The 25,370-nt window shown below is 40.9% G+C and overlaps 2 protein-coding genes across 3 annotated transcripts in view; one reads left to right on the forward strand and one right to left on the reverse strand.

The window, feature by feature from the left end:
- Positions 1-17,024, reverse strand: part of herc2 (HECT and RLD domain containing E3 ubiquitin protein ligase 2) — a 55,292-nt gene extending 38,268 nt beyond the window's left edge. For both annotated transcript variants that reach the window (XM_028588280.1, XM_028588281.1), the window contains exons 1-22: positions 16,822-17,024; positions 15,670-15,778; positions 14,232-14,325; positions 13,904-14,035; positions 9,443-9,665; positions 8,795-8,895; positions 6,874-7,015; positions 6,683-6,787; positions 6,403-6,574; positions 5,687-5,860; positions 5,162-5,350; positions 4,879-5,030; positions 4,266-4,423; positions 4,074-4,187; positions 3,715-3,966; positions 3,432-3,625; positions 3,146-3,346; positions 2,757-2,985; positions 2,483-2,607; positions 556-734; positions 275-459; positions 10-165 (exon numbers count right to left, since the gene is read on the reverse strand). In XM_028588280.1, coding sequence (XP_028444081.1) covers positions 10-165; positions 275-459; positions 556-734; positions 2,483-2,607; positions 2,757-2,985; positions 3,146-3,346; positions 3,432-3,625; positions 3,715-3,966; positions 4,074-4,187; positions 4,266-4,423; positions 4,879-5,030; positions 5,162-5,350; positions 5,687-5,860; positions 6,403-6,574; positions 6,683-6,787; positions 6,874-7,015; positions 8,795-8,895; positions 9,443-9,665; positions 13,904-14,035; positions 14,232-14,325; positions 15,670-15,741 — 3,349 coding nt within the window. In that variant the 5' untranslated portion in view covers positions 15,742-15,778; positions 16,822-17,024. The remainder of the gene's footprint in view (positions 1-9; positions 166-274; positions 460-555; positions 735-2,482; positions 2,608-2,756; positions 2,986-3,145; positions 3,347-3,431; positions 3,626-3,714; positions 3,967-4,073; positions 4,188-4,265; positions 4,424-4,878; positions 5,031-5,161; positions 5,351-5,686; positions 5,861-6,402; positions 6,575-6,682; positions 6,788-6,873; positions 7,016-8,794; positions 8,896-9,442; positions 9,666-13,903; positions 14,036-14,231; positions 14,326-15,669; positions 15,779-16,821) is intronic.
- A 2,825-nt stretch (positions 17,025-19,849) lies between these two features.
- nipa1 (NIPA magnesium transporter 1) lies at positions 19,850-25,287 on the forward strand. The gene is made up of 5 exons (XM_028588154.1): positions 19,850-20,044; positions 20,333-20,380; positions 21,516-21,606; positions 23,638-23,798; positions 24,045-25,287. Exons 1-5 carry the CDS (start codon positions 19,912-19,914, stop codon positions 24,536-24,538), a joined length of 927 nt encoding a protein of 308 aa, XP_028443955.1. The 5' UTR covers positions 19,850-19,911; the 3' UTR covers positions 24,539-25,287.
- The last annotated feature ends 83 nt before the right edge of the window (positions 25,288-25,370 follow it).

Raw genomic sequence — 25,370 nt, forward strand, 5'->3', positions numbered from 1 at the left:
AGGGATTACCAGTTAGATCTCCTTCAATAACACGAGAGACTTCAGCAAAGTGGCGGCAACCAGTAGAGGCAATACTTGTTGCCACTGGGAGGATGTCTCCAATGTGAGTACACAGCAGGGCGATGTACTTTTTTAACAGGGAACCAACACCCAGAAGCTCGGGATCTGCGATAACAACAGAGAGATTAAATACTACCCACCAAGAGCTCTTTTTTTTTTTTTTTTTTTTTTTTTAGAATAGGACAAACATTTTGGGTTGAAATGCATGACTTACTGTATCCATTAACGTTCTCTGTGCCATTGACACCTAGGTAGAGCTTGCTAACCAGCAGCCTCTGGAAGCGCAGCAGCAGGTCAAGAGATGCAGAGCGTTCCTTGCTGACATGCTCCGCCTCTAAATAGTTGGAGATACGCCGAGCAACATCCTTCAGCCTTGCGATGGTCTGGGAGGCGATGTTCCTGCAGAGATCAAATGTGTGAATTTGCTAGCAGACAGCAAGGAGTTAACCTGTATAGTGGCATGGATGTAGCATGATTCAGGCAAAGAGTAGGTACCTCAACAGCTGCTGTACAAGCTGCACCAGAGGCAGGCTTTGCTTTCCCGCTGACTCATAGATGCCTGTGTTGATAAGGTCTTTGTCCAGCATGGCACGACAGCGGTGCATGGTGGAAGCATTGGCCTCTTGCTCATCAATCTCCTTCTCTTTCTGAGCCTCCTTCTTGGCTTCAATGTCCTGGAATGAAACAAAATACAAAGTGATTCCTGTATCCAGTGAGAGGGTTATTTCAGGAGTTCAGGGACGTGGATGCAGGATATTCTAATCATTAATGATGATGAAATACAATCTATCTTAAAGTTTAGCCTGAGACTTTGGCATTTAGCAGGGTTTAACTTATCATTTAGGTGCTCCCAAATTTTTCCTTGCGTCGCCGTTAACGCGAGTTAACAATATATAGCTCTGTATTTTTTTACAAAGTGGGCTAATTGTTCAGTTTTAAGTCAAAGCCACTATTCACAAGCTCTTTTATTAAAACAGACTGTGATTAAAAAAAAATGCAAAGACAGGGTTTCCTTTACCAGTTTGAAAATATACAGCTGCAAGACATGTTAATGAATGTTATCTGAAATAAATAGCCTAGGATATATATAAAAAGAAATCTCTCTCTCTCTCTCTCTGAAAGCTCCTTCACTTGTTTTCAACAACAATATCAGACTGATTAAAAGAGAAAGAGGACGCCAGGATACCTCAGTTGGTGTGTGTGTGTGTGTGTGTGTGTGTGTGTGTGTGTGTGTGTATATATGTGACTCAGACCTGCGGCCCTTTCCTGCATGTCATTCCCCCCCCCTCTCTACCCTTTCATATCAAAAAAAACATAGGGAGATAGAGATAGAGAGGGGGAGTACGATGGACTGAAGCGTATGCTACTCACAGAGGGACTGCTGACTCATTATGAACGGGTCCAGCACGGGTCGAATGTGCTTTGGCGGATCAGCAGCGTTACACACGTCTTGTGTAGGCTATGAAATGTCTGTATCATCACTGCGCTGCATTTTTATGAACTATGATATTCTGGCCATGGGTCACATCTCTCACCCAGGTCCAGCAGGCTCTGTCTCACACGCCATTACTCAAACTTTTAACAATTTATTATGACTATTATTGCCACTGTTTATCACACCCCCAACCGGCACCGTCAGACACCGCCTACCAAGAGTCTGGGTCTGCCGAGGTTTCTTCATAAAAGGGAGTTTCTCCTCGCCACTGACGCAATAGCCACTGCTAATGCTTGCTCTTGAGGGAATTACTGTAATTGAGTGTGGTCTAGACCTACTCTATCTGTAAAGTGTCTCGAGATAACTCTTGTTATGATTTGATACTATAAATAAAATTTAATTGAAAAACATTGTTACCAGCGGAAACACTGGAAACACTGGTATCAATACAGGTTTCCCTCTCATACTTAACAATATACAGCTGTGTTAATAACAATTAAAACTGTAGACACATGTCAGCAGTTTGGACCAGCGGCGCTGTGTCTCTCCATGTTGCAGAGGAGCTGTGTGTGAGTGAATGGGGGGGGGGGGGGGCTGCACGGAGGAGAGATCCAAACACAAACACGGTTTTCCAGAAAGAATGGGTCCTGTAACGCAACATTAAACCATATCGATATAAACGACCTCGCTTCGTTCGTGGAGAGGCAGCGGATGAGAGGACGTTAGGTGCACCGGTGCGACCTGGGAAAAATCTTAGTCGCAACCTTACAAATTTTGGTCGCACTCTAGAGCCCTGCTTATACATTTGTCCAATGGCCCAGATCCTTGAAAAAGCAAATCATAAAGACATTTTATTATTTTATTGAATTCAAATTGAATCTCAACCAAAGAACACATTTTTATCTACATCATTCAAACAGACGAAGCATTGTCGCCATGAAGATCACGTGAGAAAAGAGTGACGACTCATGCATTAAACTCACTGACCTGTATCTCAGCGGTGATTGCTGCATTCAGTGCAGATTCCAACCCTCCATCAGCCATTAAGCTGCTGACCAACAGGTCGATCATGAAGCGACGTCCAGGGCTCACACTCATCTCATTTCCGGATGCTGGGAAAAATAAATAAAAAATGATAACCTCAGTCTCCCCAGTCCCAACGATTTCTTTCCCCTTCATATAAAATGCACAGAGTTAATGGACTATTAAGTGTCCATTTTTGAGTTTAATTAGTGTTAGCAATGTTCTGATTTGCACTCACCAGCATTAGGAAGAAGCGATGACAATGTCCTAGCCCTTTCCTCAGCAGTGGGCAGCAGCACTGACCAGCCACTTTGGAGAACTGCTTGGGCAGCTGCTTGAACACTATTGAGCACCCCGGCATTGCTAGCGAGTACTACCACCGTTTGTTTGAGGTTGTTAAGCAGCACGCTGCCCAGCCCCATTCCCAGCTCCTCTGGATCCACCTGGTTACTTATGGCTGCGTGGAGCTGAAGTTTTACAGATATCTGTTTATTATCAGCAGTCCAATTGGTCTGTCAGAAATTATTAGGCACATTGTGTGTGGAAAACTACACAGAGAGAAAGGTGAGGACATGCTTAACTTTATTTTTTTTATAAAATCTAAAGCTGCAAATAGAAAATGCCTACCTGGAGCCTGAGCAGGTTGAGTGTGGCGACCACCATGCACTCCTTCTCCTGTGGAGGAGGCCAGTCGGAGCTGCCGTCCATCCCCTCGCTGACCTGTCGCAGGAGCAGGTCCAGCTGCTCAAAGGTCATGGGGCAAACGTCCACCACGAAAGGCACACGCTGGCCAACAGACCACTCCGAGCACGAAGACCAAGCGAAACTCTGACAACACACAACACTGAGTGTTAAATGTTTTTGGTCTATCATTATAAGCATAGAAAAATCATCAACGACAGTTATGGATCACCTGTCCTGGGCCACAGGAGATTCCCACGATGTGTTTGGAGTTGAGCCCTGGCAGTGCCTTTGGCTGCTTCTTGTTAGAAAAGAGTGTATCAAAGTGCTGTAGCTTATCGTTGCTGCCCCAACTGTGCACCTCTCCGTCGTCAGTGAGGGCAAGGCAGTGTGTGGAGCCCACAGCAATATCCACAACTTTCTTTCCTGATTGCAAACATAACAGACAAAGATCAGTCTTTGTATTCTAAAGATTTTTTTTTTAATTTTTATTTTATAAATAATAGTCAACTCACCCTGTAGACTATCCAGAAACTTGGGGTAGCGAACATGCTCATCAGTGCCATGACCAAGGCGTTGATTGTCTCCCTTTCCCCATGTGTACACTTGGCCATCTTTGGTGAGGGCCACTGAGAACTGGCTGCCGCAGCACACCTTCACAATGTCCAGGTCCTGCAGTTTTTCCACAAGTTTGGGTGTCTTGCAGCCATCACTCCCTCCTCGGCCCAGTTTACCATAGTCTCCGTCCCCCCAGGACCACACCTGACCTGTGGAAACACACAGAGATGGTGAATAAAAATACTAACACTTCAGAATGGGTGATGCTGATGGACTTCATGGTCAGAAGTCAAGCCAAAAAGACTCTTGTTCTTACCATTCTCTGTCAAAGAAAGTGTTTGTGCATCACCACTTCCACATGCCACATCCACCACCTTTAGTCCCTTCAGCGCTGTCACCAGCATGGGTGTGGTCTGGTCCTCACTGGAGCCTAGAAACCAGACACTCCTTTTAAGTGATAAAACAGACAAAGATGTTGTTATTTATGTTCAATTCCGATGGAGCTTACCATGGCCCAGTCGACCGTAGTTCCCTCTGCCCCATGTATAGAGTTCGCCATCAGCAGTAATCGCAGCACTGTATGTGCTCCCACAGGCAATGTGTACCACATGCTTTCCTGTCTGCTTCCCATTGAAGGCTGCAATCATTGTAGGCTCCTCTAGATACCTGAAATAAAGTGAAAATGGAGCTGTAGCAGATTCCTCTGGCTGATACAAGAAGGTTTTCAGGAATCTTTCTAATGAAATAATTTCTAAATAATCATTTAAAGCATTGTTTCAGACTTTTTTCAGAAGGAACAGTTCGTGCTGGATGTTTACATTTTTGCTTAAAATGCAGTCAGTGGCAGCTGTGGAAGATGTCTTTGGTGTAAAAGCATGACACATTAATAATGTCCTAGATTGGGGATATAATGTATAATTTTAGCATCCGTTTGATCAATAATTTAATTATTACACAATTGCAAAAGTCGTTTCAATCTTGAGAATTTCCAAGTAGCTTCATATTGTACATTAGATGACAAGGTGGAAATGCAAAAGTGGGGTATTGGGGGGTACATATATGCTAGTGGGTTGACCGTTGTGGAAATCAAACATCAGCTAGGGATTTTTTGGCTTGCTTACGTGGTGTCTCCATGTCCAAGGCGGCCTCCATCCCCACAGCCCCATGAAAACACCTCCCCATTGGATGACAGGGCCAAGTAGTGCTGCCCATCAGGATGAGCTGCTAGTTTCACTATCTTTCTGGAGTTCAGACCATGGATCAGCAAAGGAGCCTGCAACAAAATGATTCAGAGACTTCAGGAGACACAGAGACAAAAGGATCAGCTACTTGCTTCCTGAATAAAGCTAGTTCATTAGAGAGGGTTCATCAATAAACAGAAACCACCGGCGCAACAGAACTGACCAGGGTTGTGCTCTTGTAGTTTTGGGTGTAAACAGCCCCACTGCTGGACAGGATGAGAAAGCCCTTTTCTGAACAGACAATTTGTGAGACTCCAAGGCTTGACAGGGCTTTACAATGAATGGGCCCATTAACATTGGCGTAAAGCTTCCAGCCCAACAGGCCCCAGGCAATCACCTCCTGCAAGGTTCCCTGGAACAAAAGTAAGTCATATGGCGATTGTCATTTCTCCACATGTCAACCTTTCACATTTGATTAACTGCCGTTCAGGTATTCACACTTTGCGTTAAGTCTGATAGTGACCATGTTTATCAGTGATTTTTATCCCACCATATCATAAAGTACAGTAAACAGGACAGTGTGCACATCCAAGATATATATAGCACAAAGAAGATAAAAACAGGCACATAACTCAAGCAATAACCGAGAGAAAGAGTAGCATCATTGATCTGCAAAAAAAGGATAACTAATTATTGCCAGATGATATAAAATTTAAAAAAAAAAATTAAATAAAAAAAGAGTTGTCACCTTGTGTGACGTGGGGGAGTTGCAGTGTGGAGGGCTGCAGGGAGAAGCCAAGCGGTCCAGGTGAGCCATGATCACCACAGCTGTTTGACGAAGATCAATAGCCAGGTCATTATCCTGAGGCAAGGTCAGGTACCGCAGGAAGCTCTCATTTGGACTCATCTGGGCTGTAAGGATCTGAAAACCACAGAAATTAACCACAAAGTACTCATTAGTTTAATTCTAAACCAGGAAGAGAACAGGGCTACTTTAAGAGAGGCGTTCCCAAGCAACACACAAGGCAACAGACCTTCATTTGATAACATTTTCTTAGAGAGCTTTCGTGTTCTCATTGTCCTATCTTTAAATTGTTCCATTTCTCATATTCATTTATTGTCTATACTGCTACTGAAGCTGTTTTCACACATGCACTGCAAACCTGAAATTTTCTAGACATTACCCGGTGGAGCTGTATGTGAGAACGCAAACATCCAAATCAGTCAGATCAGACATCAAATGGAGTTTAACCTGTCAGCTAGCACAAACTCTTTGTTGTCTCCGACTGAGCCCAAAGTGTGAGAATTCACAACAATGCAAGTGGGCGTGTTAATGACGCGATAAAGAGTGTTTCCAGGAAGCGAGAACGCATCTGACAGACCTTGTCGACAATGTCAGGACCCGATTCATCCATTCATATGTGAAAACAGCTAGAGATACACATATGCCGGTTCTATTTTCACCTCAGCTTCCTCCTCAGGAATGGGCTCTTCCTTGCTGCTGTGGATGTTCTGAAAGCGCTGCAGGAGGGGCAGCAGAGGGGCACTGGTTCCCTGGGTGGAGCGCTCATTGTCCATCTCTCTGGTGCCACTTTCCCACAAGCGTAGCAGCAGCAGAACAGCAGACAGCAGCTGACTGGAAAGACACAATGATAAAAAGACAACATGAGCAGTGAGACAGCATTTCAATTGAAGTAGGCTATCAGCATAGGTAAACCAGCAAGTATTAGGGGTATCTGGTTACCTAAGAGTGCCCCTCTGTACAGCCAGCTCCAGCAGGATGGCCAGGGCTAGGTGCTGGTCCTGAAGAGGAATGTTGCCTTTGGTGCTGGCACTTCCATGTACATCACTGGTCACAAGACACGAGGATCACAAAAGATTTTCAGACGTGTCTTACAATATACAAAATCAGCGACTGATCAGTTAATAACGAACCTGAGGAATTTGGTGGCCCTCTCAACAACTTCGAGCCACACAGATGATACAGTTCCCTCATCAAACAGCGTAGCCTCTGGTAGGGCACGCAAGGCATCCAGAGACTCCTGGAGAAGCTCACTGCAAAGGTCTGCATCATCTCCTGTAAAACACAAACCTCTCCTGCTTTATACACGGCGGCTTAATTACACTACAAAGAGGGTAACCAAAAATATATATAAAATTTACAATTTGCCAAGCATGAGGACAAAAGGAAAATGTAGAGTCTTTTAGTTTACAATATATTCCCATGTTTTCCTAAATCTAAAATGCAATTAATGCACACATAGTATATGCACATATAATGATCCATACATTTCAAATTCACTCAAATCTGGTATAAAACAGACTTCCTTATTTAACAGTATTCCACAAAAGAAAAAAAGAGAGAAATTTATACCTCACTTACAATATGGGTTGTGAGATACTTGATGAATTTGGTCTTGTGTGTGTGTGTGTGTGTGTGTGTGTGTGTGTGTGTGTGTGTGTGTGTGTGTGTGTGTGTGTGTGTGTGTTTGTTTGTTCACTGCTCATGTTACAGGAAGGCTACAGAGACGAGGCCGGCTCTTTGTTCCCACCCAGTCCCTGTGGACAGGCAGCTCTCCACCTCGCATCAGTACACGTAACAAAAACAGCATCTCTACTTGCCAAGCTAGCTATGAAGGACTTTTAAACAGACACAGCTACTTGATTTAGGTATGATTAGACTGTGTGGTTGATATACACTGAGCTACAGGTTTAATACATTGTTTATTACTTGTACAATCAAATTCAAATTCAACTCTATGATCTTTTTGAGGTCATAGTCTGTGGTGGTGGTGTTGTATTGGACTGCATTATATTAAAGTATGTCTCTCCACCCCCCTTGCATACATGAAGCGGACTTCATTTTAAAAATCACAGTTCATTACAGTGCAGTCCAACAGAAAAGCACATAAACTATAGCCTATAATGAAATATATTAAATTTCTCTTCAACACATTGACCCCGTTTACACTTGGTTTTAAAATGCATCTTGGGCAACCGGCTCACAAGTGGAACGAACGCCCATCAAGATGTATTGTGATCGAATCACTCAAACCACTTGTCGAGGTAGTCTGGGACGCATTTGACCACATATATTTTGTATGTTATGTAAACGCTAATGCGTCCTGATGCGTTCCTGACAAAAACGTAGAAGAGTTGGACGAAGCATTGTGTGACATCCAACGTTTGCCTTATGAAAGGAGAAGTTCGATTCTGCCCACAGCGATATTTCCAGCTGTGCCGACACAACCGCATACGTGACTGGTGACAGTGTGGGCGTAATAACTGTGTGCGGGCTTTTTGCCGTTCTAGCAGAAGTGACGTAGGCAGTAACTAAATCTGAGTCCGCTGGAGACGCATCATAGACACAGATGTGAACGGCGTGTCTCGGCTGCCCACTTCTGTTCAGATCACCGAAACGCATTTCAACGCCAAGAGTAAACAGGGCCATAGAGTGATCATTGTTTGTTCCTAATACATCTGCCTATAATGGGGACTTTTCTATTTTAGTGGTTCTGTTAATGCATGAAGATTCAGAGCCACATGTAAACAAATGGGCCTTTTTTCATGTTAAATACATTCTTATCCCAAAGCAGCAGTAATGTTAACAAATAAGTCTCTCTGGCCCTGTCCAGCAAAAACTCCTGCAGTCTTTCATCTAGACGACATCACAAGCTAAGGCTAAAAACATAGCATTGAGAAATATGTTGGGTTGTTTACTATGAGCAGCTTGTAACATGGTGCAACACATTCAATAACAGCTGTTTAGCAAAGCTCCATTACTATGACAGCAGCTATCATCACCACTACTAGGGCACAACATGTCTTCACTGTCACTGTGCAGGGACATTTTTACCTGACCTCCAGGCCCGACGCAGGAAAGCAAAGGCAAAAGAGAGAGCTGCCCTGGAACCAACTCTGGCCAAACCTTCAACGCCTTTACTGGCCGGACGAGGGCTGAAAAAAACAAAGCAAAATACACAGATAATTAACACTAGAATGCATATGTGCGTGTGTTAAAAAGGCCTCTGAAAAACACAGAGTGTACTCGTACACCGAGCTGTAGGGTTTAACATATAAGTACATAACAGGAAGAAACTGTACTAGATTTTGTTCACTGTAACTGTACTGGCTCAATCTATAGTTTTACAAAAAATAGTTTCTTCAACAGCTTTCATAAATTACAACACTGTGCACTCACATAGCATTAGTGTCTGTGTTGGAGCTTAGCGAGCTTTGCAGCGCTATTTAAGTTAAGATTTACTACCTTCAATATACCTTGCAAGCACCAGTACATTTTTTTTTTTGGTACACACAGGGTGAGAAGCTGAGTACAGGCTGGACAGGTCACACTGTCATCACAGGACTAACCATACTCACAGCCATTCTGGCAAATAATATCTCTGGTACATCTAACCCTGGGCCTCCTTGCTGTGAGGTGACTGCCCTGACCACTGCGCCAACATTTCAGCACTCTAGAACCTCTAGCTTCATGATTTTTTACCTCTTATTGTCAGCAGCAGGCAGTGGTGGGCTGGGAGGCCCCTTCCAGCGGACCTTGTACTTCTCCTCCATCATGCTGTGGCTGAGAGAGATGAGGTAGCGTTCCAGGATGACCAGGCGCTGGCGCAGGCGTTGGGCAGACAAGGTGCTTTTGGCCATCTGAGCCGAGAGTTTCTGCTGGTCGTCAACCAGGACCAACAGACAGTCCTTCAACTCAGTCTCATCTACACACCAAGGAGAGGGCAATGAAAACAAAAATCATTTCATACATAATGGATTTGTCGGTCATCATTACTTCTCACAGAAAAGAAATATGATCAAAATACATATAAATTTGTTTGTAATGCAAGTATGTTCACTTATGGTTATTAGGGTTAGGGTTATTAGAATAAGGGTGAGGCTATTTGCACCCCTGGTACAATTAGCAGTGTATGCTATTCGTACCCTGGTGCAATTAGAAGTGCTATTCGTACCCTGGTGAAATTAGAAATTAATGCTAATCTTACCCCGCCGGTGCACACAGCAATGTGTTCTATTAATACCCCATCTGGTACAAATATCAATGTATGCTATTTGCACACCTGTGCATTTACAGTACCTTGGCATATATTTACACACAGTTATCCATACTACTACTACATGTATTACACCTTTTTGGAATATTATCGCCCTGACATTCTTACCCTAACCATAACCAATCCCACTCCTCTTGCCTAAACCTAACCAACCCAACCGGAGCAGGCATATTCATGAGTCTTCCCCTACCACCCTGCAAAAGAAATTCCGCATTCGCGGGCCCTGACTTGTGCAATTGCATGTAAATTATCCAATCCAAAATGAAAAAAACAAAATCACCTCACCGGGGAATCGAACTCCAGACTGTCAGACTAAAGTTCAGTGTTCTAACCACTCACCTAGCAGTTCTTACAGAAAGTTGTACAACTGTTTACCATTTGGTGTCTTCAAGCCTCGGTTGCTAGGTAACCATACTGTATACAAAAAATAGGTACCAACCAATGGTACTAACAAACTAACGGTTGTATGCTTTGGGGTGGTGATGGTGCAGTGGATATGACACGTGCCTTTGGTGCGATAGACCCGGGTTCGATTCCCACTGCGATACATCAACCAATGTGTCCCTGAGCAAGACACTTAACCCCTAGTTGCTCCAGAGGTGTGTGACCTCTGATATGTAAGAATTGTAAGTCGCTTTGGATAAAAGCGTTAGCTAAATGACATGTAATGTAATATGCCAGTTTCTGCAGTCATGGAAGATGAATGTCCGCCATGATTTCGGTGTACTCGAGCAACGTTTTTGTTGTTGTTACGTCACAGGGTGTGAATAGCTCAGCTGTGTGACCGAGGCTATTCGTACCAGGGGTGCAAATAGACACTCAGTTAGAATAATGGCATTATTTCTACAATGAAAACAATTTTTTTTTTAATTAAATTTTTTTTCTTCTGCAATTCAAACTAATTTCTGGCAGCAAGACTTATCTTAAAATATACGTAAAAATGTATGTGCAGTATATGCAATATATTGTAACTGTTGGCAGAAATCTTACACTAAGGCTTTCAGAGTGGGAAAAGAAAAAACAATATCACTTTGTGTGACTCCTCTAAAACAATCTCCACTATAAAAAAGTATATTATATACTTATATTATATTTCACACCTCATGAAAATCCACATTTTGATTTGTAACATAAGCAGATAATGCAGGGCATTTTGCCATTATATAAACATACTGCCACATTTTAGAAATTTAAGCTGCAATCTGGTATTAAAATTTTAATATTTAACTTTACATGATGCACCATGTATTTATAAGGTATTATTATATGTAATGTACAGAAGGTTCTGTTTATCAATATAAATAAACCACGGATTAAAAAAAAAAAATACACATTTATGTCTGAAGTTAATACATTGCAATAACTGATGAAACACCCCAGCTCTTTATTACACTTTAATCTTTTTACGTGTAGTCTCGAAAGTTTCTTAATGAAAAAAGAAAATTCACCACATTCAATATTTTCCACACTGCAAGTTATCACAACCGGCCCTTTGTTCTGATCTGTTTTGAAAGAAAATGTTTTAATATGCGTCTGTACAGCAGTGCTGCGGGGAGGACAAGATGAGAAAAAATAGCAGGTCTAGAATCCACTTAAGCTATGTAAGCCAGACTGGCCTGAGGTTGTTCAGTCAGCTGTGCTCGGCTGTCAGGGCAGATATGTATTCCAGTCAGACAAAGTCTCTAACTATTTATTATACATTACCCATAGTTAAAAAGTAACAAGGGGACTACCAAATTCATAGGGGTTGATTAACTCTTAATAAAATATATAGTGTAAAAAAAGAGAGTTAAAACATATCCACTGATAAGAATCAAGGCAAATCTGTCATCTGTCCATGATCAACCATCCTGATTTAAACAATAGACTGGGTCTCTGGGCTGTAACTGCTGCAGTTATCTGACCACTCAATGCAAAAGCAGGAAGTATGAACTTGAACTTTAAGCATCAATAACTCGTCTATGTAGCAATCCAGTTACACTCACTGTACAATCAGACCAGTTGGATTTCCTGGCTCAGTCAATAACCCCATTTCCACCTGGTAGTAAAATCTGATCTGGGTGATCACAAGTGGACAGCTCTAAGTACAGGTGTGAATGCACCCAGGGCACATTGAGGACACAATGAGATCTGATCGCTCGGACCAAATTCGGAGGTAGTCTGGGGCACCTATGGCCACATTCTTATAGCAGTGTGTACAGGTATGTGTCCTTCCCTGAGCCACATTAAGGACCACCTACTCATTATGTTATTATCATACTGTGGTGATGTGTTGCTGTTTTTGTTCCTCAATATGTAGGATATCACTACAGATATTCCTGCTCTTACGTCAGCGCTGTAGTAAACCGGCAAGCCTGCATGGTCAAAGCAGTGACTGTAACACGGCACAACGGTTTCATTACCTATAAATTCTTTACAATAAATATATTTTATTATGAAACAGCCAAATCAGGAAATGTTGGGTCTTCATCAGCAGTAACTTAACACGACTCCTATAAGCAAACATGAAACGTAAAATAAAGCTGATATAATATTGAAACTAAACTTCAAACCACAGGGACTCAGAAGCTACAAACCTACTGAGAGCTGAACACAGAGAATTTTAAAAACGTCCCTCTCTCCAGAACAGGTTCCGGCACCGGTCAGCAGACAGACTGAGGGCAGTGCTTTTCATCTAGTCATCGCACATTTCTAATGTATGATGAAAATAATAACATAAATGTATGCACGCACGCACATAACCAGCCTATTGGTATATGCAAACAGAAATGAACGTGTTTATTTGCATATAGAGCGGGGAAATGAGATCTGATCACAAGTAGTCTATTCAAGACACATTCGGAGACACATTGTACTGCCAGCTGTGAACACACATACTTACAGCTGTCCACTTGTGATGAGATCACAGAGATTGGATTTTAATACCAGGTGGAAATGCGGCCATTAAAAAAGAGAGAGCGGCTAAGTGGCTACTATTAAACCCCCCCCAAACCCACACCTCTGACCCAATGCTTATCTCTCACCACCATGAACTGTCCCACCCAGTCCCACCAGTAAACACAGCTTGGGTGAGAGACGCTACCCTGTGCTGGAGCACATTGTAACGCCTACCAAGATTACCCTCGGAGGGGTAAAAATAACCACTCAGACCTGCAGACTGCAAGTTGTCATTTCAGAGTTTCCACATCTCACGTGCCAGCAACACATGCACACATCAGCAGGGCCTGACAGACGTGAAATTGATAAACAGAGAGGTTGGCCATGTGTTGAAATGGTCAGCATCATTGTATCTAGTCGACATTTAAGTGTTGTGAAACTGTCTGCTGTCAAGTCAGGCAGCATGGTATTATTTACCCTACTTGGAAACAGAAAGGTGTTAAATAGCATCGCAGTAGTAGGCCAACGGGATATTCTGTAGTAGGGCTGGGCAATAATTCGATATTATATCGATATCGTTATATGACATAAGTGTTGTCTTTTCCTGATTTTAAAGGCTGCATTACAGTAGAGTGATGTGATTTTCTGAACTTACCAGACTGTTCTAGCTGTTCTATTATTTGCCTTTTCCCCACTTAGACATTATGTCCAAATTACTGATAATTATTTATCTATAGAAAGTGTGAAGATATTTTGTTAAAGCACCAATTGTCAACCCTACAATATCGCCGCAATATCGATATCAAGGTATTTGGTCAAGAATATCGTGATATCCGATCGCCCAGCCCTATTCTGCGGGGACTGCAGATGGAAACTAGCATTAGCTAACTCTGGTACAAAACATCTTTTTGTAAGATTAATGTATTTTGAACATTGTTTCTGACAAATAAACTAATTAAATAAATAAATAGCCCGGCACATCTTAAACCATGTGCAGGTAGCACTCTCACCTGGCTGCCGCCCCCAGTCCCAGGTCTCAATAATGGAGTGATGTACAGATGTTGATGTCTCCTCCTCCTCTTTCTTCTCTTTGTCATTGGGTTCCTCCTTTTTCTGAGTTCCAAAGCAGTCAGTGCAATCCTCTGAAATGATCAAAAGAAAGACATTAACCCTTCAATTTCCATCAGCAGGGTTAAAATGCCAACCGTGCCCCTGGCTCAGTATTGTCCTTAGACAGCATGTGAAAATGTACCATGCCAACATAAACAAATGGCAGCAATGTGTAAATCTGTAAACAACAGAGGGAAAAATAAATGCTGTAATCTCTCTGTGCCATACCTGGGTGAGCTGATTCTTCTCCATTGAATGATATCTCCTCATCTTTTACCATTTCATTCCACATCTCACTCAGTCCCTCTGGAGAGAATGCCCGCTGCCAAAGCAAGTGAGAAACAGAAAATCAGCACTGCACATTTATTATTAAAGTTAACTTTAAAATGTGTATTCATTATATATATATATATATATATATATATATATATATATATATATATATATATATATATATATATATATATATATATATGTATTCATATTAGTATGTCACAGAGGACATTATATTCTGAGCTAATAGGATCCAGTGTGACCAGTGAACTTGGATTAGCTTGTTTTTGTGTTATATAAACGCCTTTAAATGTTCTTTTCACACTATTACATTTTCATTAGTCTTTAGAGTTTCAAACATCTGGAACGAACACATTCTTTCACCTGTTTCACCTGTGGAAGGACATCTGTTGCGCAGGCTTCATAACCCAGCTAAGAAAACTAACACTAACAAACTCATATCAAATATAGGTGAGGAATGGGAGTACAAAATAGCTTCTTTACCACTGAGTTCCAACTGATTCTAGGATACATCTGCTGTAAAAATCTGTGTAATCATCATAGTGGTCCACCATTCAATACTCCCAAGTGGAAAGCCAGCTCTTACTTTTCAATGTCTTAAATGTCAAAAACATGTTAGCTCACAGATGACACCAGACCAGACACATAACACTAAAGCTGCCTTCAGTAGTGGACAGAGCTCTAACGATAGGAAAACATGACACCCTTGCCCAATTTTAGTCCACATTTGGAAGTGCAAACTAATTTTCAGTCCAGACAAGCTGCAATTTGTGGAGGTGAAAGCAGACCACTCGTTGCACAACCTATTACATAGAATGAGACAGTGGATTTAGAGTGTTGTTTCCTTTTCTTCTATAAATCCATAATATATTGATAAAATACCTCATAATTACAACCAACATGGGTTTGTTTCCAAACACAACATACTCTTATATTATAGGCTACACCTCTTCTCACATTAAAGGAAAATCAATAATCACCTGTGCAAGAGGAGGCTTGATACAGCTTGCAGGCCAGAGGTTGCAGATATGTCAAGTGATCAGGTGTATCAGGTTATTACAATAAATGTTGCCCCTACAGTTTGACTCTCTCTTCGACTCTGATCATGTTAAAGAAGCAAAATGTTGGATGTTTATTCTAACAAGTGTAATATGCATCCACTTTCTGGCATTGTAGAAAAAATGTTTTGGAAAAAGGGATAAGATACACGTTTACTTATCAGTGAGGTTTAGAGGTTTTGCAGTATGTCCCCAACATGATGCAACAAAGTCAGACTGACAACAATTTAGAAACAACGCAGCTTCTAAAACAAAATACGCAATACAGTGGTTTTACAACTGTTATTTTCATATGATACCCAGCATACACATACCTGTAAGTCTATCTTCAGCCATTTGTCATGAAATCTCAGCTGAGCATCGAGGGTAAAAGATGGAGAAGGCATCTTCCCCTCTCCTCTCCTGGCTGCAAATGCAGCCAACCTGCAAGAGATGTAAGGCTGTGTTGAAATACAAGACAAATTCAAAAAGTTACAAACCAGTTAGATGAGAATCAGCTAAAACTGACTGATATTATTAAGTGCCTATGAATCAATGATGGACAGGCTTTTAGCCCATGACTTAATAATAAAGTAAGGTTGGAGAACATTAGCATGCTCCTTGCCAGGCCTGTCTGCAGTTTCCTTTGAAATAAAAACGTAGTTCAACAAATTAGATAAAACCTTACACTAAGATTTCCTCAAAATGGTGAATGTACACAGTCAGGGTGAAAATAGCATGACCGACCAATATTATCACCTAAATGTAAACAAAAGGGAAGCCCAACGCCAGCTTTGAAAACATAGGACTGAATCACTCCCATTCCAATAACAGGTCTTTAATAAACAAACTAACTTTTCGACAGCAAACATCTACATTTTTCTGCTTTTGTCATGAACGTTTCAGTGGAAGTTACGTTACACAAAATGATTTAGAAGTTATTTATGTAGATCAACCATTTCAAATGCGACTGTCCCTGTTATTTTTCTTAATCCAAAAACTATAATGACGTGTGAAGTAAATCTGCATTAGCTTCATTTACATAGCTAATTACCGCTAGAGTTTTAGATCAAAGATGTATCCATAACTTTCAATGTTAAATGAGACGTTGGGAAGAAAACGAGAATATCGTAGCAGTAAATGCTAACAAGGGCACAGTCTCTGGTAACCTTGTTACCGTGGTTCTAACCTGGTTTTGATACATGATAACAGACACTAGTCCGGCGGGTTATAACAGTGACTGACACAGCAATATACGCTCATAACGCTAGATAATGTTCGCATTAGCTTGGTAGCTAAGGCTAACTACTTAGCTTGATAGACAGCTAATACTAACACAACGTTAGCTAGCTAACGCTGCACCAGCTCTCATCTTCCAGGCAACGATGAACAAGCTTCTGAGACATGACACTGAACAGAATGAGAAGCAATGTTACGGAGAGTTTAGCAACATAGCGTCAATTTTTGACAACAAATTCCTAAATTACCTGCGTTCTCTTCTCAAGCTATTCTCGTCCCCTCAGCTGCTTTGCTGCATTAACAAGACGTTCATAATGGATTTGATTGACAGGTCGCGTACTGGGGCACGAGGCATGGAAACAAATTACGTAGTCGTAACTGGGAGATTCAATGCGATTGATCTTTACCACAACAGCCCGCTGACGTGAGGTTTCTAATGCAAGGTGATTTGGATCCGTTGTCCACTGAGTCTACTCCGCCCGCTCGTACCGCCCAGGGTCATAAAATGTGCGCTCCTTCTGAATTCAAGGCGGGACATACGAGGGGCGGGGCTGGCCTAGTAAACTGTCCGCTAGGTGGCGGGGTGTCACAGGTATTTATTTCACTGATGTTTTATTTAGCTACAGTTACATATTTCATATAATTTTAGATCTTTATTTAGGCTAATTATAGAGTTATTTATTTCACTATTTATTTCATACCCTTGACATATTAAAAGCATTCGACCCAAATGCTGAAATCTAATTGAATAAAAACAGTTTTAAAATTGAATATTGCATAATTTGGAGGTATAATGTGGCTTTTATTTTTTATTTAATGTGCATGTGGCATTGGCATTTAATTCAAGGGCAAGAAAGAAGCTATTATGACACATCAGAAACAGTGTTCATGTCCAGGTTTTATGTGGGAAATGAGATGTAATGTAACTGCAATATAAGCCCCACAAATCTGCCAAAATCTATCTATTATCTTGCTCAAAGACCTTCCAGCAGCAAGACAGATACATAGTGAGAGATCTAAATGTGTAATGCTTGACAGTTTATATGAGACTGGATCCTTATTTGTTTCAAAGGGATATTTTTATGTTTTGGCTAGGAGAAAGACTAGTCTTTAAAATGCCATGAGCAAAATGATTTACTGTAAAAGGCTGGCTACTCTTATTCCATTGTGTAGGTCCCAATTTCCTTTTTAATGTGTAGTTTCCAAACTGAACACTGCTACAGCAGACAATGCTTTGATGTGGACCGAATCCCACTACGGCCACGCCAAGACCCGCCCTACGAAGCAGCTTGATTGGTTGGTTAGGATAGCTGATTGGTCAGGGGATAGGACCTGTACAAATGGGGTTACGTTACTTTGCGTAAGCATGGACGCCTGGCCAATAAATGCTATTGAAGGGCGGGTGTTGGCATGGCCATAGTTTTTTTTTTTTATATACAAAAAAGCACCAACATACAAAACTCTCGTTGGGGAAAAGATATACATGCTTATATACAATACAAATGTTGTCAATGTACAAGAAAGAATTACCTGAGAAAAAGAAACAAAGAATAAACCAAAAAGGGGAAGCTGCCTAAAATACACAAGTCAAAAGCAAAAAGGCTAGAGAAAATAAAATGAACTGTCGTGGTGTAGCAGGGAGGAGTAGGGAATGGTGGACCCAAAATGCAGAGGCAAGGCAGGTAGGCAGGCAGCAGGTAGCGATAGAGGATTTATTAAAGCAATGCGTCCAAACAACAAAAAGGAGTCCAAAAATCCAGCAGGTAAAACAAGGAGAAACAGAAACTACTGACAAACTCATGGACGAGGAGACGGGACTGAACACGGTTGTGTACACACACAAAATGATCTGACAAGGGGAAACACAAAGACTAAATACACAGACTAATGAGAAAACACAAGGGCTGGGAAACAGGTGAAACACATTAGGCTGGGCAAAGCAATCAAAAAAGGAGGGAAACACAAGACAGGAAGTAAATTGGACAAGACAAGACAGAAAACCAGAGACTTCAAAATAAAACAGGAAACTAAGCAAAAGACAACACAGAAAACAGACTACCAAACTAAGACCACACCAAAACCATAACATGAACATTTAGAGCAGCACACAAAGGAAGATTAATGAAAACAGTATTTCCCTAGATATGTCACTACACATTTTCCTTGCAATCTTAGTAGATTTGATCTTTTTCAGTGAGGAAAAAAACAATTTAAAGTTATTTATAAACCAAACAAAGGAAGGCTTAGAACATCTCCACTTACTGCAATGAATATGATACCCTTACAAATAATCACATTGACTAAATCTGTTACTGATGAATCTATATTATCCATATAAAAGAGGATGTGTGGCAAGGTGAGACTAGCGATATTATCCATCTTAAGTGACAGCCAATTATGTATCTCAGACCAGAAGCTGTTGGACATGGGGCAAAAAAAGAACATGTGATCCAGAGTCTCATCAGCCACCTCACAAAAAACACAAGGGTCTACATTAAATTTGAATCTTCTTCTAAGAAAGTCAGCGACTGAATATATCTTGAAGATTATTTTAAAGTGAGTCTCTTTGACTTTTGGGGAAATGGGCCATTTAATGAATTTAAAATGTGCTTTTTCTATGGACAATGCATCCATGTTTGGAACCTGTACATACAATCCTCTGTTATAACCAAAACATAATTTAGATTTCAGAGCATCACTAATATATTTACAAATAAAGTACAACCATTAATGACTAAATTTGGTAAAGTTGGTTGCATATAACAATGTGTTTTGAATTAACTGTAATAATGGTACAGGTATTGCTTTACAGATCTTATTGTATTCTCTACATGTACAGTTTAAATTATATTTGTCTAAAAAAGCTTTATATATTTATTATTATATGAAATAAAATAAAAGCATCAGTGTAAATGAAGTGTCGATAATCAAGCATGTCTAGTAGCAGTCTCCAATTATCCAATAAAAGATTATCTTTGTTAGGTTTGGGAATTAGAGTGATGAGACCACGTTTCATAGTGGCAGAAAGATTACCTTTTGAGGTACAATCTAAATCGGCATTATAGAGCATTTCCCTGATATCACTCCAAAAGAAAGACAAAAACTCCAGGGTTAGCCCATCTATTCCAGGTGACTTCCCCTTAAACATCTGTTGAACTGCCAAGTCTAACTCCTCAATTCTTAGGCATGGCCATAGTGGGATTCGTAATATCGCCAGCCGGGTGCTCGAGGAACCGCACATGCGCACTTCCTCACTTCCTAGTCCAAACTACGAAACTGGAGTGTTCAGTCATTGTGCAGTTACAGTAAGATTTACTAAATTAACAACAGTCGCAGTAATGGCTGTAAACTCTGAACCAAGTAGTGTTTCGTTGCCCGTTTCTGGAATAGTGATAGCAGTAGTATCAAGTTTCATTAATGGGTCGACATTTGTGCTTCAAAAAAAGGGAATATTACGCTCCCGCGACAGAGGTAACGTTAACACTGAAACAACAGCAAGTAGGCCGACGTTATTACAAGCATACAGGGCTTCTCTTACAGTAATACAGCCATGGGTTAAAGCAAGACACATGCTCAGAGCCTCACATGCTGCCCTGGAGGAAATGGGTACATGTATGAAACAAAGAAATCTATAAATGTAAAACTGCACCGGCGAATTTTAAGCCATGAGAATATCTACACGGGTAGACGTGGGGAAACCATATAAATAACACCATAAGTTGGGCACACAGACTAAACTTGTCACTGTATTTTCCCTAGGAGGGTCGTACCTCACAGATGTGGTGTGGTGGGCTGGCACACTGTCCAGTAAGTATAGCGCCATCAGTTTTACTCAGTCGCTTTGGCACATTTACTGAAACAAATGTACAATTTTCAAAACTCTAAGGACAATCCTTACACCAGCACATCACTCTATCTGACCTGCAAAAGGTGATTACTCTATCTAAATAATCAACTCATGTTTCAAATGTCAATAAATCCATCAATGACTAAATTGTCATCAAAACAAAAGGTTCCTTTATCATTGTTTAGACCAAGACAGTCAAAATATAAAGACATCTTGTCTAATGACAGCGTACTCTGAAAGGGTGATAGTTACCCACTATATATTGTCTAGTTGCTAACATTGAGGCAGCTGAAAAGTAATGATGTCAGCCATGGCACACGCTATACTTTCTCATTGTGTGTACACACCTGTCAACCGCAAATACCTAAAGAAAGCTTTTACAGAAAAAATATATATACAGCAGCAAAATTATCAGGAAATACTGTACACATTGTGCAAGAAAAAAGAAAATATGCTGCAAATGTATCAACCTCAAGGGTCATCCAATCTCCTGTCTGTCTGGCCACAACATTTTATCGACACCACACCTGATATCCTCTCTTGCAATGCAATGAGGGAAAAATCTTTAGGCACGATGCAGCCGCACAACAATCTGCTGTGATATATTCACCTGTCACCTAAATTGTAAGGGAGTTGTATTGTTCCACATCTAGCCTACGTCTATCCATCTGACAACTTTTACAACAACAACACCACATAACTATTATGTAGCTATCTAATATACTGTATGTGTGACAGGTTATTGTGATTATTGGTTGCTCTATTTTGCATGTAGGGATTTACACAATGAACATGTGTATAGTTGCATTTGAGAGTAATATGATTCAATAGCAAGGCTTACTCGGTGCATTTTGTGCCAAAGCAATGATAAATGACTATGGTCATGTGAATAGCTGACCTAATGTTCATATAAATAGTCATATAGTTTGACAATGTTTAATAGTCTTTTGACGATTGTGCGAAAGCGATTGAGAAAAACTGTAACACCAGAAATCACATTCAGAGTTTTGGGCAATGTCCATAACTTACATTTCAAACAATATTTGAATGTATGAGGCTAAATGTTTTGACACGCCTATTTATGAATCTCATTAGTGATTGTTGGTCAAATTGGGAATTTCCTGGCATACAATGTGGCCCCCGCTGTAATAGTTACACCGCTAGGAGCCCTTGGAGTGTTATTTGGGTAAGTCCAAGAGAGAATTCATGTTTTGTTTTTTTTAGCTTGAAATCCATCATATAGTGTATACATACAGCAACATACTATAGCTATACTATACTATACTATATATACAGTGGGGGAAATAAGTATTTGACCCCTTGCTGATTTTGCAGGTTTGTCCACTTACAAAGAATGCAAAAATCTACAATTGTAATCATATGTACATTCTAACAGTGAAAGACAGAATCCCAAAGAAAATTCCAGAAAATCACATCATATGAATTTATTAAAATTGATAACCATGTGATGAGGAAAAACAAGTATTTGACCCCCTGGACAACAGCAAGTATTCTGGCTCCTACAAGCCAGTTAGTCTTTCTTTAAGACACAGCCCCAATCCGAACCAATTATCTACATCAAATACACCTGCCTCACCTCGTTACCTGTATAAAAGACACCTGTCAACACCCAAACAACCAGCATCCAACATCACCACCATGGGCAAGACCAAAGAGCTTTCTACGGACATCAGGGACAAGATTGTTGATCTGCACAAGGCTGGGATGGGCTACAAGAGAATCGGAAAGCAACTTGGAGAGAAAAGATCAACTGTCGGTGCAGTTATCAGGAAATGGAAGAAGCACCACACCACCGCCAACCTCCCTCGGTCTGGGCCTCCACACAAGATCTTGCCTCGTGAGGTGTCCCTGATCATGCGAACGGTGAGGAATCATCCCAAAACCACAAGGGGGGAACTGATGAATCAACTGAAGGCAGCTGGGACCACAGTTACAAAAGAAACGGTTGGTAACACACTATGCCGTCATGGATAGAAATCCTGCAGCGCACGTAAGGTCCCCCTGCTCAAGAAGAAACATGTACAGGCCCGCATGAAGTTCGCTATTCACCACCTGGACGACTCAGAAGAGGCCTGGAAGAAGGTGATGTGGTCAGATGAGACCAAAATAGAACTTTTTGGCCTCAACTCAACTCGTCATGTTTGGAGGACAACTCCATCGTATTGAGGGGAGGATGGACGGGGCCATGTATCGTGGAATTCTGGACCGACATCTCCTTCCCTCAGTGAGAGAGCTGAAGACGGGTCGAGGATGGGTGTTTCAGCACGACAACGACCCTAAGCACACCGCCAAAGCAACAAAAGAGTGGCTGAAGAAGAAGCACATCAAGGTTCTGGAGTGGCCTAGCCAGTCTCCAGACCTGAATCCGATTGAAAATCTTTGGAGGGAGCTTAACATTCGAGTTGCCAGGCGACAACCTCGGAACCTGAATGATTTGGAGGCTGTCTGCAGGGAGGAGTGGGCCAACATCCCTGCCGAAATGTGCACAAACCTTGTCACCAACTATAAAAACCGTTTGACATCTGTGCTGGCCAATAATGGCTTTTCTACAAAATATTAACATGCTGTTTGTCCAGGGGGTCAAATACTTGTTTTTACTCATCAGATGCTTATCAATTTTAATAAATTCATATGATGTGATTTTCTGGAATTTTCTTTGGGATTCTGTCTTTCACTGTTAGAATGTACATATGATTAAAATTGTAGATTTGTGCATTCTTTGTAAGTGGGCAAACCTGCAAAATCAGCAAGGGGTCAAATACTTATTTCCCCCACTGTATATATATATATATATATATATATATATATACACACACGGGTTAACATAAGTAAATAACAGACTTTGGTTTTGAATTGAAATTTCATACTCTGTACGAAAGAGATGTGTCCTTATATGTGAGTCCTAGCAGACATTTACTGATCAGGCAGGTGTGTTACCTCAAGTAACACAAATGTGGTTAATTGTTGATCTGTTTGTTAAATATGAAAATGTTTCTTTTCAATCTGTATGAATCATTTAGGTACCATGACATTAAACCAGAATGAACTGCTTTAATCTCATTGTGTCACTGTATTAATGTATATCTACCAAGCACAAGAGTGCAGACAGAGTCATGATTACACTGTACAATCCTTTCAGGACTCTATGAATTGCCTTGTGTATTTTGTAACAAGATGGTGTTTTTGTGTAATGCAGGGCTGTGCTGGCTTCTTGGATCTTGAAGGAACATTTAAATATCCTGGGAAAGCTTGGCTGTGTATTATGTTGCTGTGGCTCTGTTGTGCTCATCATTCATGCCCCTAAAGCGGAGACTGTTACATCGAGACTGGAGTTAGAGGAGAGGCTATTGGACCCAGGTGACAAAGTCAATATTGTTTGTTTTTTGCCTTTAATTTACCTCCAAAATTAATATAGATGAGCGTACACAGTGGAATTGCAAGCAGGCCAGTAAAAAGTGCCAATAATTTGTCCAGTTACTATCAACTTTTTTGTTTTACTGATCCAAAGTAAGCACTTATTCTGAATTAATAACTTTTTGGAACTATACAATGTAATGGCATTGTATATGAAGATATATAAAAACATCCTTTCTCATCCTGCAGTGTTTGTAGTGTATGCCCTCTTGGTGGTCCTGCTGCTGGTCATACTCATTGTGTGGATTGCTCCAGCTCACGGCACATCAAACATCATGGTATATGTCGCCATATGTTCCCTCTTGGGAAGCTTCACTGTCCCAAGCAGCAAAGGGCTTGGCCTGGTTGCACCAAACGTCTTTGGAGAAGGGCCGTCGAGCAGCAGAGCTCTGGCTCTCTTCCTGGGCTTGTTGGGGACTCTGGCTGTCAGCATCCTGATCCAGTTCTTATTCATCAACAAGGCCTTGGAGTGTTTCAGCTCCAACATGTTTGAAGCCATATACTATGTAACATTCACATCCACCGTGATTCTTGCTTCTGCTCTTCTCTTCAAGGAGTGGACTGCACTGACTTTAACAGACAGCCTCGCCATGCTTTGTGGTCTGACGACAGTGTGCGTCGGAGTCGTTTTACTCCGCATTTCCCAAGAGGCTTTGATTACTTGGAAAAAGAAGACAGACTGATTGAGATGCCTTCACATTTACATGACTTTTGTGCCATGCTGCATTTCTTAAAACAGTGATTTCCAACCAGGGGTACTTATACCCCAGGGAGTAGGTTACTTCTACAGTTGATAGGGGGTACCTGAAAAAATATAGGGTAGCTCAACTAACTTGAAAAAATAAAATTTTAATTATGATTTGTTTAAAAGATATATGTTATATCCACATATTAACATTAAAGCTATCCAAGTCTTCCATGATCACGTAGTAGCCTAGTAGGCTAGTAATAGTACGATTGCTGACCCAACCAACCTATTGACAGTTTAATTGCATGAAAAAATGAACAATATCCACTTCTACATAATAAATAGTGTTATACATTTAGGTACATTGGGTACATCTGACAGGGCTGTAGGGGGGACCTCAGTCCCAAAAAGTTGGGTCTTATAACACAGAGTCTAGGATTGATTTGTCCAGTTTAAATGACCAAGCAGTGTATTTATTACTAGTACTAGTTATTAACTAGTTTAACATTTTACTAGAATCTTCTTGCAGTTTCTTAAGGAACCATTCTTAGTTACTGTGTAACCCACAACTATCTCCAAAAGTGAAACTTTTTTTCTTAAATCATTCCATCTTTAACTTCATTAATACTTACGAATGCAACTGGAATCATCCTCAGGCTGTCTCTTCACCTATCATAGCTTTTTTTAAATTATTATTATTTGGGCTTTTCCGCCTTTAATTTTTGACAGAACAGCTAGGGGAGAAAGGGGAGAGAGAGGGAGAAGACATGCAGGAAATCATCACAGGTCAGAATTGAACCGTGGACCTCTGCGTCGAGGCATAAACC

Source organism: Perca flavescens, chromosome 9 (genome assembly GCF_004354835.1).
Source record: "Perca flavescens isolate YP-PL-M2 chromosome 9, PFLA_1.0, whole genome shotgun sequence".
Classification (NCBI taxonomy): domain Eukaryota; kingdom Metazoa; phylum Chordata; class Actinopteri; order Perciformes; family Percidae; genus Perca; species Perca flavescens.

Excerpts from the sequence above, each read along its gene's own strand:
- nipa1 (XM_028588154.1), top strand. The coding sequence starts at position 19,912 with ATGGCTGTAAACTCTGAACCAAGTAGTGTTTCGTTGCCCGTTTCTGGA. Across the intron at positions 20,045-20,332 it reads ATTACGCTCCCGCGACAGAG|GAGGGTCGTACCTCACAGAT; the intron begins GTAACGTTAACA and ends TATTTTCCCTAG. Across the intron at positions 21,607-23,637 it reads GCCCTTGGAGTGTTATTTGG|GGCTGTGCTGGCTTCTTGGA; the intron begins GTAAGTCCAAGA and ends TGTGTAATGCAG.